General features: G+C 45.6%; 1 protein-coding gene across 3 annotated transcripts in view; it reads left to right on the plus strand.

The window, feature by feature from the left end:
- The window catches only part of OCIAD2 (OCIA domain containing 2), a 35,973-nt gene extending 19,374 nt beyond the window's left edge, over nt 1-16,599 (plus strand). For 2 of the 3 annotated variants that reach the window (XM_083156545.1, XM_083156525.1), the window contains exons 3-7: nt 1,744-1,797; nt 6,165-6,212; nt 8,198-8,354; nt 10,413-10,500; nt 16,454-16,599. In XM_083156545.1, coding sequence (XP_083012671.1) covers nt 1,744-1,797; nt 6,165-6,212; nt 8,198-8,354; nt 10,413-10,431 — 278 coding nt within the window. In that variant the 3' untranslated portion in view covers nt 10,432-10,500; nt 16,454-16,599. The remainder of the gene's footprint in view (nt 1-1,743; nt 1,798-6,164; nt 6,213-8,197; nt 8,355-10,412; nt 10,501-16,453) is intronic. The other variant, XM_083156536.1, reaches the window with a different exon arrangement.
- Nucleotides 16,600-17,296: the final 697 nt, after the last annotated feature.

Genomic DNA, 17,296 nt, shown 5'->3' on the forward strand with positions numbered 1-17,296 from the left:
TCAAGTGCGTCTCATACATAATAAAGGACACATTTGCTAGTGCTCCATGTTACATACTGGCAAATGCCCCCCTTTCAAACCCCCTCTATCCTTCTTTCTGCATGTTTTAATGTGGCAGAGCCGCATACACTCCTTTATGCGCAAACGCATTGGGTGGCCATTGAGACAGGTTTGCGTCTGTGGCAGCAAGTGGTGTTCTTAAAAAAATGCCATGACTCCTCCTCCGTCTGCAGCAGGTTAAATATTGTCAGTGGTTCAGCAGCCATTCCAAATTAATTTTAACAAGGAGCTTCAGAAATACAGCCGCAGTCACAGTTACTTCACCTGCACCTCTGACTGACTACGCTGACTGCGTAAGCGTTCTGACTACGCTGAGTGTGTAAAGCTCCGCTAGCGCAATCACAGTCGCTAGCGCAGTCACAGTCGCTTCACCTCTGACTGACTACGCTGACTGTGTAAGCATTCTGACTTACTACGCTGAGTACGTAAAGGTCTGCTAACTCCACTTCGAAGCAACAGAAATACAGCAAGTCACAGTCGCTTCACCTGACTGACCCGCTAGAGGGACGCTACGCTGACTACCAAACTGGATAGTACAACTATGCTAACACTATGGGCGCTGTGATAATACACAAGTAACTGCCGCTACGCTGACTACACTGACTACGCTGACTAAGCTGGCCGCGGGAACACTACGCTGATTCTTACAGATACACTACACTAACTACGTAACGGGCGCCGTGATAATACACAAGTTCCAAATAATTAAATAATAAAAAGAAATGGTTGGGGTCCCCCCCCAGAGCACATCCAGCCCTGGGCTCTTTGAGCCGGTCCCGGTTTCTTGAATACTGGGGGGGGGGGAATCAAATAGAGTCTCCCTGTATTAAAGAAACCAGCACCAGGCTCTTGGACCAGTCCTGGTTCCAAAAATACAGGGTCCAAAAAAAAAATAGGTGTCCAACAGCCAGCGGTGTCATGCCACAGCCAGGGGAAACTTTTTATATAAGTTCCTCCAGCCAAAACATGACACTCTGGCTGGTCAGCCCAGGCCGGGTCCCTGGGGGGAGTGGGAACCCCCATTAAAGGGGTACCCCCTCTAGGGTAGTCCCCCCACTACAGAACCAATACCCAAATAACTAACCCAGACACATAATAAAGTACAACTTTATTACATACATACATACATACATACATACATACATACACACTTATCTAACTTGATCCTGTAGCCGTTCCCCTTGTCTACATGGGTAACTGTGAAATAAATATATACTTTCGATCCCTCTGGCATAGATCGGTGCTTTTCGGTCCATAGTAGGCATCCAGGAGGTTAAAAAATAAAAAACGGCAAAACTAGATACCAAGCGGGCTGAGGAGCCGCAAGTGTTTTGGCACTCGAGCCTACTCCCAGAGAATAAAAGAAACCCCTGTGGCGTCAGTTACTGGGATTCCCTTAGCCTATCAGGAGCGGGTTCCGGGGGAGTTCGGCAACCAATAGGCTGTTTGGCTCCATTGATGCACATGTTATGAATTAATATGTGTATCTAGGGCCAGTTCCCACCATAGACGCCTATGTTAACATTCTTAAAACCAAAATCTCAGGTGCTACAGGCAGTATCACAGTCACTCATCCTGATACTTAACAAGAGATGGATGATGTCCTAAAACAGACACTGCATTGCCTGACATAATCCAGTATGGAGATCAAGCTAACCCTAATGCTTTTTGTTTTTTTTGCAGCTATTCCGCTGTCCCTTGTTAGCATGCTGGCCACTCAGAGTCTCATTTACAAAGGTTAGTAAATATATATTTTCTGTTATTAGATCTCTTTGAAGTGATGCTTGAACAGTATATTTTAGCTGAGCCAAAAGGAAAGCATTATACTGTAACTTAGGTTTGGCACAAACATGTTTATGTTTTTCAATGATAGCCGGATGTGTTATACAGCCCTGCCTTGCAATGACACTAATCGCATATGTATTAACAAAGGGCAGCTCTTGTGAAAAGAGCGCCTATTGCGAAGCAGCCAGGACTGGGTGAGAGGGCCCCCACATGTCGCTCTCACCTCCTGCGCCTGGGAGCCTCTGGCTGCAGATGTGTGCAGGAAATCCTGGGCTCCTCCTCCTCCTCTCTGCACCTGGAAGGGGAAGTTGGTGTTGCTAAGGAGAAGAAGGTCACTGGGTCTGGGCAGCACACCAGGAGGCTGCCTGAACAGGTAAGAAGGAGCTGTGCGGATGGTGTGGGGCAGTGGAGGTTGCTGTAAGAGGCCCATAGGCTCCTATAGTATGGAGGAGCAAAAAAAAAAAAGGGGGGGGGGTGTAGATCTGCACTCCACCTAATGAGACCCTCATGTGTGGGTATTTAATCCACCTTATTTTCGACTTTTCTCAGGTGGTGGTGCTATCTTTGCAACCATTAATATATGCAAGACGAAGAGACATGGTGAAATAAAGAATTAAAAGGACATACTAGTATCACATATAACATATGTTGTGTGTAGGATAAGTTTTGAAAGATTGTGAAAAAGTAGTATATTAAAATGGCAGAACCTGTGTTGTGCCCTGGATATAATCTGGATGCGGGAGAAGGCTGTAAGTAATTGTATTGCTATACTGCTACTTTTGTAGCTCTGTGGTTCAGTACTGAGCTTTCAGGCTTTGTTGCCAATTTGTAGCTCTTTTATCTGGCACAGAACCCAAGTTTCACACATCAATGGAATGTGTACATACATGTTGCAATTTGTATTATTATCTAGGTGCTTGGCTCCATCAGTGAAAGTCTTTATTTAAACAGGTATTAATACAGTGGTATTAGGGTGGGGCTTAGATTTTTTGCCCTTGTCACCACTGACCGTGCTAGTGCTCACAGTTGGCCCTCCCTTCAATGAGGGGGGATGTTAATTCACCTCGAAGCTCTTATGCATAAATATTGCAATTTGTATTAATATCTGGGTGCTTTGCTCCTTCAGCAGAAGTCTTTATTTAGACACGTATTAATACTGTGGTATTAGGGGGGGCTGTAGTTTTTGCCGTTATCACCCCTAATTGTGCTAGTGCTCACAGCTAGCTCTCCCTTCAATGATGCTGATGGATGGCTAGCCTTGGAAAAGCCTTGTAGATAGGTGAAACACGTGTCGGACCCGGTATCCGGACTATTTGTAGACAACAAGTAGATAGACAGCCATTAGGTCGACACCATTAGTTCGACAACTCAATAGGTCGACATGTCATTAGGTCGACACTGCCATTAGGTCGACAGTGTCTAGGTCGACAGTCAAAAGGTCGACATGGTTTTTTTCACTGTTTTTTGAGCCGACATGTGCCGACAGGCGGTATTTCATGCCCTACTATCCACTAGGGCGTGGTGGGAGAATAAAATAGTGTGCCGAGCGCAGCGAGGCACCGTGCCTGAAGCATTGCGAGCGAAGCAAGCGATGCGAGGGGCTGTGGTTCACTTCAAACTGTGTCCATGTCGACTGTGTCGACATTTCGGCCAAAAAACAGTGAAAAACACCATGTCGACCTTTTGACTGTCGACCTAGACACTGTCGACCTAATGGCAGTGTCGACCTAATGGCATGTCGACCTAATGGTATGTCGATCTAAAAGCATGTCGACCTATTGAGTTGTCGAACTAATTGTGTCGACCTAATGGCTGTCTATCTACTTGTTGTCTACAAATGGTCCCACAACCGTCGGACCCCAACCCCTCAGACCTGTGTTGTTGCCTAGAAAATATGCTAATTTGCAAAATATAAACAATGAATGTATAAGTGTGATGGGAATGTGTATGAGCTTCTAGGTGAGTTAACATCCATCAGCAACCCCTCATTGAAGGGAGAGCTAGCTGTGAGCACTAGCACAATTAGGGGCGATAAGGGCAAAACTAAAGTCCCCCCCCCCCCAATACCACAGTATTAATGCGTGTCTAAATAAAGACTTTTGCTGAAGGATCAAAGCACCTAGACATTAATACAAATTGTAAAATGTATGTGTAAGAGTCTCCAAGTGAATTAACACCCATCAGCAACCCCTCATTGAAGGGAGAGGCAGCTGTGAGCACTAGCACAGTCAGGGGTGACAAGGGCAAAAAACTAAGCCCCCCCCCCCCAATACCACTGTATTAATGCCTGTTTAAATAAAGACTTTCCCTGAAGGAGCCAAGCACCTAGATAGTAATACAAATTGCAACATTTATGTACACATTCCATTGATATGAGAAACATGGGCTCTGTGCCAGATAAAAGAGCTACAAATTGGCAATAAAGCCTGCAAGCTCAGTACTAAACCACAGAGCTATAAAAGTAGCAGTATAGCAATACAATTACTTACAGCCTTCTCCCACATCCAAATTATATCCAGGGCACAACACAGGTTCTGTCATTTTAATACACTACTTTTTTACAATCTTTCAAAACTTATCCTACACACAATATATGTTATATGTGATACTAGTATGTCCTTTTAATTCTTTATTTCACCATGTCTAATCGTTAAATGCCCCAGAGTTTCTTTGAATAAAAGAAAAAGGAAAGGTCATTTTTTAATAAAACTTTATTATTATGAAAGTTGATTCTTAAAAGTGTGAAAAAACAGGTGTGCATCGAATTTCGCAACCCCTTCTCTCCTCTTCGTCTTCCTATAGTATGGCCAATGATCCATTAAAAAAAAAGGAGTTAAAAACCCAGAAAATGGGTTTTCGACTGCACTTTTAGTGTGATACATCCCGGCCATAGACTGTGCCATTTCCTACCATGACAGACCATATTTCCCCACTGCCTGTTATTTTCTCAGATAGCCACCACATTGCTAGAGGCTACTGCACAGCCACCTAATCTGTCACACTGGTGCACCTATAACGGCCCACTAGATTGTAAGCTCTCCTATGATCAGAGCTCTCCCTACCCATTGTCTGCTTTGTTTACTTTGCATACAGTGCTTTTTTCTATGAAAAGGGCTCATTGATAGAATGATGTCATGCTAAGTGGGGGGGCCGCCAACATTGGGAAGTACAGCATTGCTCTGTGCATCCTCAGGAGGCTGCAGTGTACATATCTGTAGTAGGGATGGCCATCATTGCCATTGCAACTGGCCATCGATAGTGACATACTATGCAATGTATGACAATCAATGTTTTACCTATTGATGGACATCCATTTTTTTTAATGATTCGCCTATGGGCCAATCAAAACATTGGGCGGGGTTTCATGGGTGACAGGGGTGGAGCTATGCTCCATGTCCCGGCCCCTTGGAAAAAAAAACAACTATTAGTTTATGCTTGACATCGATGGAGCGAAACCATCTGGTTCTCCCCCATCGATGGCAAAACTATTCTGCATCAACCATAAACCATTGAGGATTTCGAATTATCGATGGTCGATGGCAATCCCTAGTCTGTAGCAACCTGGTGGCACTGCAGCAGTGATACTGGCTGCATGGTGCAATTGTAAGCAGACTGCTAGCCAGATGTTGGATGCAGTGACGGAGTGATACCTCCACCTGCATACTTCTAGGTACAGCCCTCCCAGTATCATCAGAAGAAAAGCGCTCTTTGTACAAGCTGCCTTGTTTTCCCAGTGACCTTTGCTGCAGGGAACTGTGCTGTATAAGAAATCATTGGCAATAAAAAATTTATTCTACACCTAGAAAGATAATTCACCCATAGGTGTGGCCGTATAACTGTGATTAGATATGGAACATGTGGCTAAAACACAAAAATGATAAGACTGCAACAACACAAGTGCTGTGTGTCCTACTAAACAATGTCAACTTTGTTGTGCATGGGCCATGGTACAGTGGGGGTTATTCTAGTTCACTCTGTGACAAAATCCTTCTTAGATGGACAAAACCATGTGCACTGCAGGTGGGGCAGATTTAAAATGTGCAGAGAGAATTAGATTTTGTTTCTGTGCAGGGTAAATACTGTCTGCTTTATTTTTACACTGCAATATAGATCTCACTTTGAAGCAAAACCCCACCCAAATCTAACTCTCTCTGAACAAGTAACATCTGCCCCACCTGCAGTGCACATGGTTTTGTCCATCTAAGAAGGATTTTGTCAGAAAGAGTGGACTAGTGTAATAAGTCCCAGTATTACTAGATTGCTAGTTTCAAGAATAACTTACAGATACTGTAACTAGACTGATTCTTTCCTCTCCGCAGGTTATCTGTCAAAAAGCGCAAGATTCGGCGTAGTACCAAAAGTGGCATGTAAGTATAAGCACTGAGCATGTAGATTACAGCCATCTAAGGGGGTAATTCAGACTGGATCGTAAAGCACATTTATTCTGTAATGGACAAACCAGGAAAAGGGGCATGGCCTCATGGAAAGGAGGCGTGGCATCACAAAAGGAGAGTATGTCAACCATATATGGAAAGTGCAAAAAGGGTCTGACGGGTAACAATGGAAATAAAGCTGAGTAATAGTGTTTGTGCAACTTTAAAGGAGTAGGGCAAGTAGTTTAACCTTCTGATGGCTGCACAACTTTTAGTAGGAGAAAGGATCCATCTATTATGGAAACAGCTGGGTAGTGTGAGGTACAATAGCTGGGAATTGCAGGGAGCAGCTTGATGGGGACTGCTGATGAATATTACAGTATGTGGCTGGAGGCAGTAACATGCTGAGGACACTGCTACTACCAAGTCAGGGGCTGCAGGGGTTAAGAAAGCTTTATGCTGGTTACAAGGGTTTAATCTCTCTGTAGCAGCCCAGCCTGTGCAAATAGGTGTGCTTCCCTGCAGCAGCACAGCCGGCATACACAGAAAACCCTAGGGGGAGATTCTCTAAGCGAAAAATGCGGTAAAAACCCCGTTATTGGGGTTTTTACCACATTTTGGGATGCTGTAAGCTTCCCCCGCCGGGTTACCGCGACGGGGGGCATCACCAGAAAAATCTGGCGATGCCCCATAGAAGCCAATGGGCTTCTACCGCAACCCTCCGCCGCCCCGCACCGACCCCCCGCCGCCCCACATCGCCCCCTCACCTGTGTCCGGGCAGCACAGAGCTGTGCTGCCCGGACCTCCTCCCTGCACTGATCCTCTTCCGGGTGCAGGGAGGAGGAGAGCCCGGCGCAGCAGCAGCAGCGCCGGTTGTGTGAGGGATGGGGGAGCCGCCGGGACCTGCTGGGACCCGGCGACTCTCACCGCAAAGGACAGCTCTTAACGCAAGAGCTGTACTTTGCTATAATTATCGCATATGTTACAACATATGCGATAATTATAAATGCGATGGGCGGCGAAGGGGGGCTGATATTCTTAGAGAATCTCCCCCTAGGAGAGCTCCCACAGCAGGAGAGCCTAGACCACAGCCCGTGGGTACAGGACCGCACATTCACATCAGCACTGAGTCACTTGAGCAGGCGCAGGCACTCACTAGGTTCAGTGCAGGGCAGCCGAGAGGGGGGGGCAGGTACTAATTACCCGGGCCTGGGCTTGCTGGAGGGGCCCGGCACGGCCCCTGGTCTGACTCACCCCCCTTACACCTCCATCCCTCCCGAGCAGCACACACCTACAGCATGTGCTGTGCTGACAGCAGGCTCAGCATGAGCATTTCACTGACAGTGTGAGCTCTCATGCTGGGCCTGCTGTCAGCACAGCACATGCTGTAGGTATGTTCAGCTGATAACGAGGGGCGACAATAACACTCCCCCCCCTTGACTTTAAAGTGTGTTTTCACCCTCCAAAACGGTTTTGGGACGTGGCCTAATCGCAGGAGGTGGCCACGCCTTCGGCAATTAGGCCACACACCCCAAATTTGACTGGGGCCCAGCATACCTCTCGGCTGCCCTGGTCCGGAGGGGACCACAGAAGAGGCCCCACCTGGCAACTTGGCACCGGTAACCACTGAACACCTTTACTGGTCTTGGGGAGTCTCTGCCTAAGGGCCAGATGTATCAAGCTTTAAAAGTGATAAAGAAAGAGTGATAAACAGCCAGCCAATCAGTTCCTACCTGTAATTTTTCAAACCCAGCCAGTACCATGGCCGTTAGGAGCTGATTGGCTGGCTGTTTATCACTCTCCATTTTATCACTTTTTGAAGCTTGATACATTTGGCCCATAATGAATCAGAGCTGTTGTTGCGATGTGAGGGGGAACGTTAGATATATCTATTATATATATTTATTTACCATAATATACAAGTATTGTTCACCATGTTTTATCATTTGTGCTTCCCTTTTATTTTACTCGTGATCCAGTGGCTGGGGCGCTGGGGTTCATCATTGGAAATGTCTCATACATGGGACAGTGCAAGAAAAAGCTTGAGAAGCTAGGGCTGCAGAATATGCCAGAGGGGAGCTTTGTGCCGGCCTTTGCTGATTCTTATCGTCCAGGATTTTTGGGGCGCAATCACAGGTATGTGTCTTTATGTAAATAGAATAGCCCCAGTGTATGCCTGCATTAATATAGGGCATGTTTCAGAAATGTATGCAAATGTTGCCATCACAGCTGTGATCCTGTACACAGCAACTGTTTGTAAGTATGCAAATGTTGCAGCTGCCAATGTTTGTATTGAGGCGCCTACTGGAGGCATCTCAGAATCTCCGCTTGTACACACATCAGTCAGTTACTGACAATCTGAGTAATATGACCTGCAGCATGTCGCAGTCACAGGCAGTGACATGGCCCCAATATGGTTGTGACGCACCTGTTTTTTTGGTAGCCTGCGATCACTCACAAACAGTCCCTGACTGTCAATCACTTTTCAAATAATTCCTCTCTGCAAATGCCATTGCAGAACCTTCGCAACATGTGGGCATCCAACACAGGCACAGTAGCCCCCCAAAAATTAAACAGTGTAGGACATTGCTTTTATTTGCGAATCAGGCCCATAGTCCTACAGATTGTAAGATTGTGAGCAGGGCCCTCCTTCCTCTATGTCAGTTTGTTTCTACCCAGTTTGTTTAAGCACTGCTGTTTCCAATTGTAAAGCGCAATGGAATATGCTGCGCTATATAAGAGACTGTAAATAAATAAATAAACAATAGTCCGGTTTAAGGTGGTTAGGCTAGAACCAGTGCCTGGTTAACCAATAGGCTGATTAGGTGGCAGCCTAGGGCACTAGGACCGCCTTGCAGGTGACAGCCGAGGAATAAAATGAAAGTATAATTTATTCCATGCTTCTTAGCTATCACCCGCCCCGATGTACAGATGGAGCGCCTCTCGCTATTGCTCTGGGATCGCCAGAATCTGTCCGCTGGCGATCGCCGCCGGCGGAGAGGCGTGCCATCTGACTGAGACAGTTTACCGTCGGCGGGGGGGTGGGAACCCTGTCCGTTCCCGCTTCAGGGAGATGGACAGGGTTAGGGGGGGGCGGCAAGGTGGCGGGTACCCGGGGCGACCCTCGGCGAGGCGGCAGGGACCCGGGGGGAGCCCTGTTGTAAGGCCATGCATGCGCATCTCGCCCCTTACGGTGGCTGGTGGGGGATGGTGGCTGGCGTATCTTCCATCATCTCCTGCAATAGCGAGAGGTGCTCCATCTGTATTGTGGGGGGTAAAGTTCTTTAGGTGACTGCCAGGTGGCTGTGCCAATGTAACTTACTGACGGGACCATTACTTTATGTACATTGTGCTACAGCACAGTTGTATAACCTTTTATTACATGTACATGGGCAGTATGACCGGTGAGTCTCTGAGCGCCCATACACGTGTGTTTGGCAGCATTACAAGGGGAGCTACATGTGTATCAGCCTAGGGCACCTGAAACCTGGCTAGAACTGGCTCACACCTTCCCTGACTACCTACATGGATGTGGTTGTACTTTATCAGCGTTGTGCCAGCAACTACTCCTAACATGAGTACGCCCCAGTTCATGGAAACCCAGGGACAGATTGTGCAGGTGTGGATCAAAGGGTCGACAATCATTAAGCTGATACCAACAGGTCGATGCACTCGGTCGACTTTGATGAAAGGTTAAAATGGAAAAGGTTGACACATGAAAATTGTTTTGTGTCAATGTCGACACCTGAGCAAAGTTGATATTGTTAAAGTTGTGCACCCTCAATTTCATTGTTCTTGTAGTTCACGTGGATCGTAAAGCATGGAAAAAAAATAAAATACCATGTCGACCATTTCATGTGTTGGCTATTGCAATTTCACCTATTGCTTGTGTTGACCTTTTAGTCGACCTAGGACATGTGAACTGTTTGACCTACTGTCGACTGTCGACCTACCATCCGTATAGCAGAACCCAAATCTGTTTCTCCTTGAGTATTAGAAAAGTGACCACAAACGCCAAGCTGTCATCTCTAAGGACATATCTTTAATGGCCAACTAACCAAGCAACTTTCATCACACGATGTAGGATGTGATGTGGGGCTGCATAATGATTGTGGTTACTTATTACCTTATGGCATTGCTGAATATATATGCATGTTATGTACAAGTCTAGTATATTTTATTTCTCTGTATTAGGCATTGTCACCGTTGTTAGCAATGCAAAAAAGAATGCACGAAGGACAATGAAGGCTCTGCTGGGCCCAACACCGTCTCCTGAACTTGTGTAAGTATTCTGCTTGCCATTGGCAGAAGTTCACCGGTGCCTGACTGTCCCTTACTGTATGATCTCCTGTTCTCAGATGAAATGGCCAGGCAACAAGGGCTGCAGGACATGATAATGTGGTGGTACTTTACCAATCCTCCATCCCCATTCCCCATGTCATATGGAGACAATCGCATCTGATGCCCCCAGGAGTTGCACCACTGACTGTCTCTAGTAAGAGGTTCCAATATACAGTACTGTACAATTAGTGAAGCACAAGCTTTGTACATTTGGCATATTGGGCCCCCTTTAAACCTGATCACACAGCTGCAAATTAGCAAATTATTGCTACACTGCGCATTTCTCCGGTTCCAAATATGCATGGCCATCTTGCAATAAAATCCTGTATCATGTATGGGCACCATTAGCCATGAGGCTGAGTTGGAACCTTGCAGGTGTGGTGTGGTTTGATTTCCAGCCAGGAAAATCCCACTCAGTCAGATAAGATTTCCACTGTGCAACGGATGGAAATCTGTGCAGCTGCAGATTGGATCAGCATTGCACAGCACAGCACATCGCATTGCACAGCACAAAAAAGTATGTGTAACCTGTACTTTTAGTACTAGATTGCATTGCATGCTTTTTGTACTAGATGCGCTGCGATCTAGTACAAAAAGTACGGAGCACATCGCTCCATGTATGGGTGTCTTTGGATAATGAATGGAGATCTCTACCATAACATAATAGACTAGTAAGCCAGCTCAAAGCAAAAGCTTCGAAAGCTAGTCTGCTATCTTCTGTTTTTGTGCATGTCCGAGAAAGAGATGTAGATGGCAGTGTTTTGGAGACTCACGGACACTAGACATATACATAGATGATAAAATATATCAGATATCAGACAGTAGTAAATTGAAATGAGAACAAGAACTCCCATGTCCATGGTAGCTGGATGTATAATAGACTGTAGGCATGATTATACTACTGGGCATATTAATATCTTTATTGAATGTTACTGTAACTAGTACATCAGAGAATAATAAATCAAAATTGCATAAAACATACAGAATGAAGGTCCATTTTGCCCAGCATGTATGGACAGCGATGATGGGGATTGGCGATTTTTGCCCTTCTATCCGATTTTTCCTGGGGTGGATGACTTTCCATAGCAGGACGCTATGGAAAGCCGTCCACCCCGTCACTCATTTGCTGGTAATACCAGTAGTGCCCCTTTCAGACCGCACTTTAAAAACGGTATATTGCCGTTTTTTTACCGTTTTAAAACGGTAATGTGTGCGGTCTGAAAGGTGCAGGACCACTTAACCGGTTAGAAAAAAACGTTTTTTCTAACCGGTTAAAATGCAGGGTCCTACCCGTTTCAGAACCGGTATTTAAGGCTCAAAATCGGTTCTGAAACGGTATTTAGGACCCAGCCAATGAGCTGGGTCCTAAATTCAGCACAGTGAATACTTAATGAGCGCTCATTAAGTATTCACAGCACTGGAGCCCCCCCGCGCGTGTCGACACCCCCCGCGCGCGTGTCGACGCCCCCCCCGCGTGTCGGCGCCCCCCCGTGTCGACTTACCCCGTGCCGGTATCTCCGTTGTGGTTCCCGGCACTGCAGCTCAGTATGCTCGGAAAGCACTTATGAAAAAAGTGTCTTTCAGAAAATGGCTGCCCCCATACGAAAGACAGTTTTTTTAAACAGGGTTTCCTATGGGGCAGCCATTTTCTGGAAGACACTTTTTTCATAAATGCTTTCCGAGCATACTGAGCTGCAGTGCCGGGATCCACAACGGAGGTACCGGCACGGGGTAAGTCGACACGGGGGGGGGGGCGCCGACACGCGCGGGGGGGGGGCGCCGACACGCGGGGGCGTCGACATGCTCGGGGGGCGTCGACATGCGCGGGGGGCGTCGACATGCTCTCGGTCGACACGCGCGAGGGGGGGGGGAGCTGCACGGAGGGGAGGGCTGAAGGCTGCACTGGCTTTGACCCTGTATTTGGAAAGTTTCCAAAAACAGGTCTGCCAGTGTCAAAAAATCGGCACTTAAACGGTAATATACCGTTTAAGTGCTGCGGTGTGAAAGGGGTTTTATCTGGCAGACCCGTTTTTGGAAACGTTTCCAAATACAGGGTCAAAGCCAGTTATGCGGTCTGAAAGCAGCATAGATGAACGGTGGCCACTGGTGATCATGCAGGAAAGCACATCACTGCTCATTGCTGGCCTGTAGACACTTGGTGGCTTTTGAGCTGAAAGCAGCTCAGACAACAAAACTGAGCTGCTTTCAGCTCAAAGTCACCCAGTGTGTATGGGCCTTAAGATACATTGTGATATGTACTTGGCTGATTATTTCCACGAACAGGACAGGACGGACAATCTATGAACAATGCAACAAAGACAAAACACGCTGCTCTCAGGTGCCATCTAGTGGCTAAAGAGGATAATATACAGCATGGTCCTTTTAAAAACCTTTTCTAGTAACCAATAAATATTAATTAAATACAGGGAGTTAAGCGCAAATATTACGTATCCCCAAATGTAAGTAGAAGGGACCGCATCAGGAATCTCTAATACCTGCTGCGATCCATCCAGTCCTGTCTAGGGGAACGCACTGAAAATTGATTAAAACATAACTTTTATTAATTTTATTTTAATATTCCCTATATCAACAATTAAAGGGGAATTGTATAAACAGTAGAATTTTTTAAGGGGTTAAAATGACGTACAATACATACACGAATACATATAGTGTGTTTAGAAAGATAGAAATAATGTGTTTTAAAAAATTAACACGGATGACTGCCCCTGAAAATGTCTGTTTAATAAGCCCTGAGATGAAGAAATGGGGTTGCTTAATTGTAGTGTCTCCACCGATGACTTTTTGTGCAACCTAGTGTCACTTTATCACAGTTTTTATATATTTGTTAACTGTTTACACATAGGGCACAAAAGTCAGACTCTGAGGCCTTGAAAAAGCTGTTAAAACAGTGAAACGCTGCGTTGGCACATTGCCTGCCCCTGATATGTCTGATAGCCTATATGTTATGTAGATGAATATGGTTTGCTAGAACAGTGATAAATAACTCCACAGGGGTAGCATTAGACTACACCCTAGCAGATTTAGGAAGCACCTTGTGTATCATACAAGACACTAGTGAGTCAAAATATTGAGACCACTAGAGGATCTGTAAAGTGTATTGTTGTATTACCTAACATGACCACAAGAGGGCGCCTATAAATACTCTTAAATCTGCTAAGACAACCTGACTCTAGTGCAAATCACGGCTCAGAGTCTGACTTTTGTGCCCTATGTGTAAACAGTTAACAAATATATAAAAACTGTGATAAAGTGACACTAGGTTGCACAAAAAGTCATCGGTGGAGACACTACAATTAAGCAACCCCATTTCTTCATCTCAGGGCTTATTAAACAGACATTTTCAGGGGCAGTCATCCGTGTTAATTTTTTAAAACACATTATTTCTATCTTTCTAAACACACTATATGTATTTGTGTATGTATTGTACGTCATTTTAACCCCTTAAAAAATTCTACTGTTTATACAATTCCCCTTTAATTGTTGATATAGGGAATATTAAAATAAAATTAATAAAAGTTATGTTTTAATCAATTTTCAGTGCGTTCCCCTAGACAGCCCTTTTTCTCTCCCCCCTTTTGAAATGTGCACTATATTGCTGTAGGGAACAGCACCCCCGCTTCTGATAAAACATTCTGGGGCCTTCTTACCCTGTACCAATCAGGGGACCAATTAAACTAATTAGGTGTGCGAGCATGCACTAACTCCCTTGGGAGTAAACCCCCTTATCCATCCAGTCCTGCCTGCAGCAGCAGCAGCATCCCTCATAGGTTTATATGGGGGATATGATGCTGCCCTATTTACCAAGCATTTTGGATATTGATCCCGCAGCTACTGCCATCCCAGAATGGAGGCAGCCCATTGTAGCCTGTGGGCTACTACTCTCTGCCGGACATTTTGCAGTTTAGAAGCGATCAGCTGGGGGTCAGTGCTGACAACGCAGACCCCCCAGCACCTGATAGAGCAGATTGCAGGAACGGGCTCCTTTCCGACTCCCTCTCCGTACATGTGCTCTGTGATGCATGCTGCCGCTGGGATCGTATATTGCAATGTGATCATAGGCAGTAAGGTCCCACCCAGATCATATCGAATATGCAATCCATAATAATTGGGCTCCATAGGTTTCCTAGGATGGAAAGTGTTCAGCAACATTTTCCAAGAAATATTCAGTAATACTGCTTTCACATTGCAGAAATGGGTAATGACACGGTATTCTTAAATGGGACTTTAAAACGGGTCTGAGCCTTGAGACCTTTCACATTGCAGGTGAAAACCGTTTTAAAAATAATTTAATACCATTCAAATATTCAACCTGTTTAACCCCCAAGGGACACGTTTAAAGCCATTGAAATAGAGCTGTTCAAACTGCCAAAAAAACGGCTTTAAAACGTGTAGGACTCTGCTTTTTAACCGTGTTGAAATACCAGTTAACTTTAACCGGTAAATCAACTCTGGTACTTTCACATTGCAGCCTTCAACGTTTTAAAATGGAAACAAACCGGCAATATAACGTTGTAAAAGTGCGATGTGAAAGGGGTATAACAATATTGCGAAATATGTCTGTGTTTTTGTTGTGACAATGGGAACAATAGAAATGTACATCCCTATAGTAAGAGCAGCTTGCTGGCTTTTTTTTTTTCTTCTTTACCAAAAATGAGTCTGTGGACGGGATGTTCTAAAGAAAAAATGCAGTAAAAACCATGTTTTCTGGGTTTTTACCACATTTTTAAATGTACTAAAGCCCCTCCTAGTGGGGCTTTGCTGCGGAGGGTTACGTCAGTTCTAGCTGGTGTATCCTCATAGAACCATAGAAGCCTATGGTTCCTTCCCGCAGCGCTGCTGTGTGAGGGATCCAACATGGAATCCCTCCCAGCATGCCCTGCGGTGACCAGCTCTCTTGATAAGAGCTGCCCTTTGTGTTGCTCATCATATATGTCAGTACATATGCGATGAGCATCGCAACAATGGGTGGCGGTAGGTACCACCGCTGCTTCGTATCTCCTGCATTCTGTGAGATAAAGATTCAAATTCAAAGATCACAGCAACTGTGCACCCATTAATGGCTTGGAAAGGATAGCGAGATGCATTTAGTTATTCTCCTGTTTTAAAACAGATTGCTTGAGAATGTGTAGCAGGGGTAGTCTAGAACATGGAGGGCTATGTGTTATTGGCCACTAACACCTCCTTTTGTGAAACCTCTCCCCACAATCTCTGTCAAAGCAACAATCATCATTTATTTATTTATATAGCACCACTGACTCCACTGACAGGACTTAAACAAGAATAGGATGCAGCATACCATGTACAGTATGTGGGTGCAGCTGAGCAGAATGATAATAGATTTGTACTATGTATGTGTGTGTGGAGTGTTACCAATCCCACTGAACTGACTGAAGCTGAAGATTGCCAATTCCCTGGTTAGAATGAGGATGAATAGTCAAATGGCTGCCGCACTGTGTGGAGACCTAGACATTGGCCCTTATTCTGATCGGTGCGGTAATGTCCGCGTGCGTTCGTGCCGCCGATGTTTTGTGTCTGCGCATGTGCAGAGGCGTCTCTGCGCATGTGCGAGCGGGGCGTACGGCCAAATCCCGCATGAAATGTGAACACTCCGAACAGGGGGTGGAGAGGGGCGTGAAGGGCTATTTGGGCTCATTACCATATGCATACGCCCCACGTTTCATGGGCGTTCCCATGCAAACGCTGGGCGTACGTATGGTAATGCAGCCGTGACGCACGTGTAGGGGGTGGACATATGACATCGCCGGATGTCAGCTGCCCGCCCAGATCCCTGCTTTTGCATGTTACCAGAGTGAGCGTCTTTCCTGTTCTATGTTCTCCATGTAAATAATGGTTTCTCCTCTTTCTCCCGCCAGGTCGCTCTGTGGAAGGTGACACACCGCTTATCATTATAATTGAATATGTTTTGTATCCATTCATATCTTTTTTATTACATATGTTTTTCTTTGGATATATATGTATGTATATTATTTTTATTCCAATGTCCACATAATAAAACAATTTCAAAGAGAACAATGATATACCGTACAGTGAAAAATGTCCTTCCAGGGGTGAAATGTAATAGGGTGAGAGAATCTGAAAGTGTGGGATTTGGTAAGAATTCTCCAGTTTTTTTTTTTAAAGTCTTATTGACTGTCAAAAGGTCGACGTGTTGTTGTTTTTTTTGTTTTTTGTTGGGGGGGGGGGGGGGATTGAGCCGACAGGCATTAATTCATGCCCTATCATCCACTAGGGCGTGGAGGGAGAATAGAATAGTCTGCCGAAGCACTGAGCCCGAAGCATGGCGAGCGCACTTTTTCTGTGTCCATATCGACTATGTCAACATCTGGGACAAAAAAAAAAATATGAAAACACATGTCGACCTTTTGACTGTCGACCTAAGGCTTGTATATGTATAGAGGGCGCCTGGTATCCGCATACAAGAGGCACTGGGATAGAGTCGTGGGGTCAGACCCTGACCACGTACTCAGCACAGCTGGGCGAATGGAGCACGGAAGTGCAGATACAAACGTTCCTTACCCCTGTGGAACCAGTGTGCAGCAACACGCAGCACGGGTCTGAAAGGGTGACAGGGCCGGCTCTACCACTAGGCAGCTTTAGGCAGCTGCCTAGGGCGCCGGGATCTGGGGGGGGGGGCACCACCAAGTCTGCAAATCAAAAAATCAAGGAATCTATGAGGATCCTTGTTGTATTTAATG

Source organism: Crinia signifera, chromosome 1 (genome assembly GCF_055691185.1).
Source record: "Crinia signifera chromosome 1, ASM5569118v1, whole genome shotgun sequence".
Taxonomy (NCBI): Eukaryota; Metazoa; Chordata; class Amphibia; order Anura; family Myobatrachidae; genus Crinia; species Crinia signifera.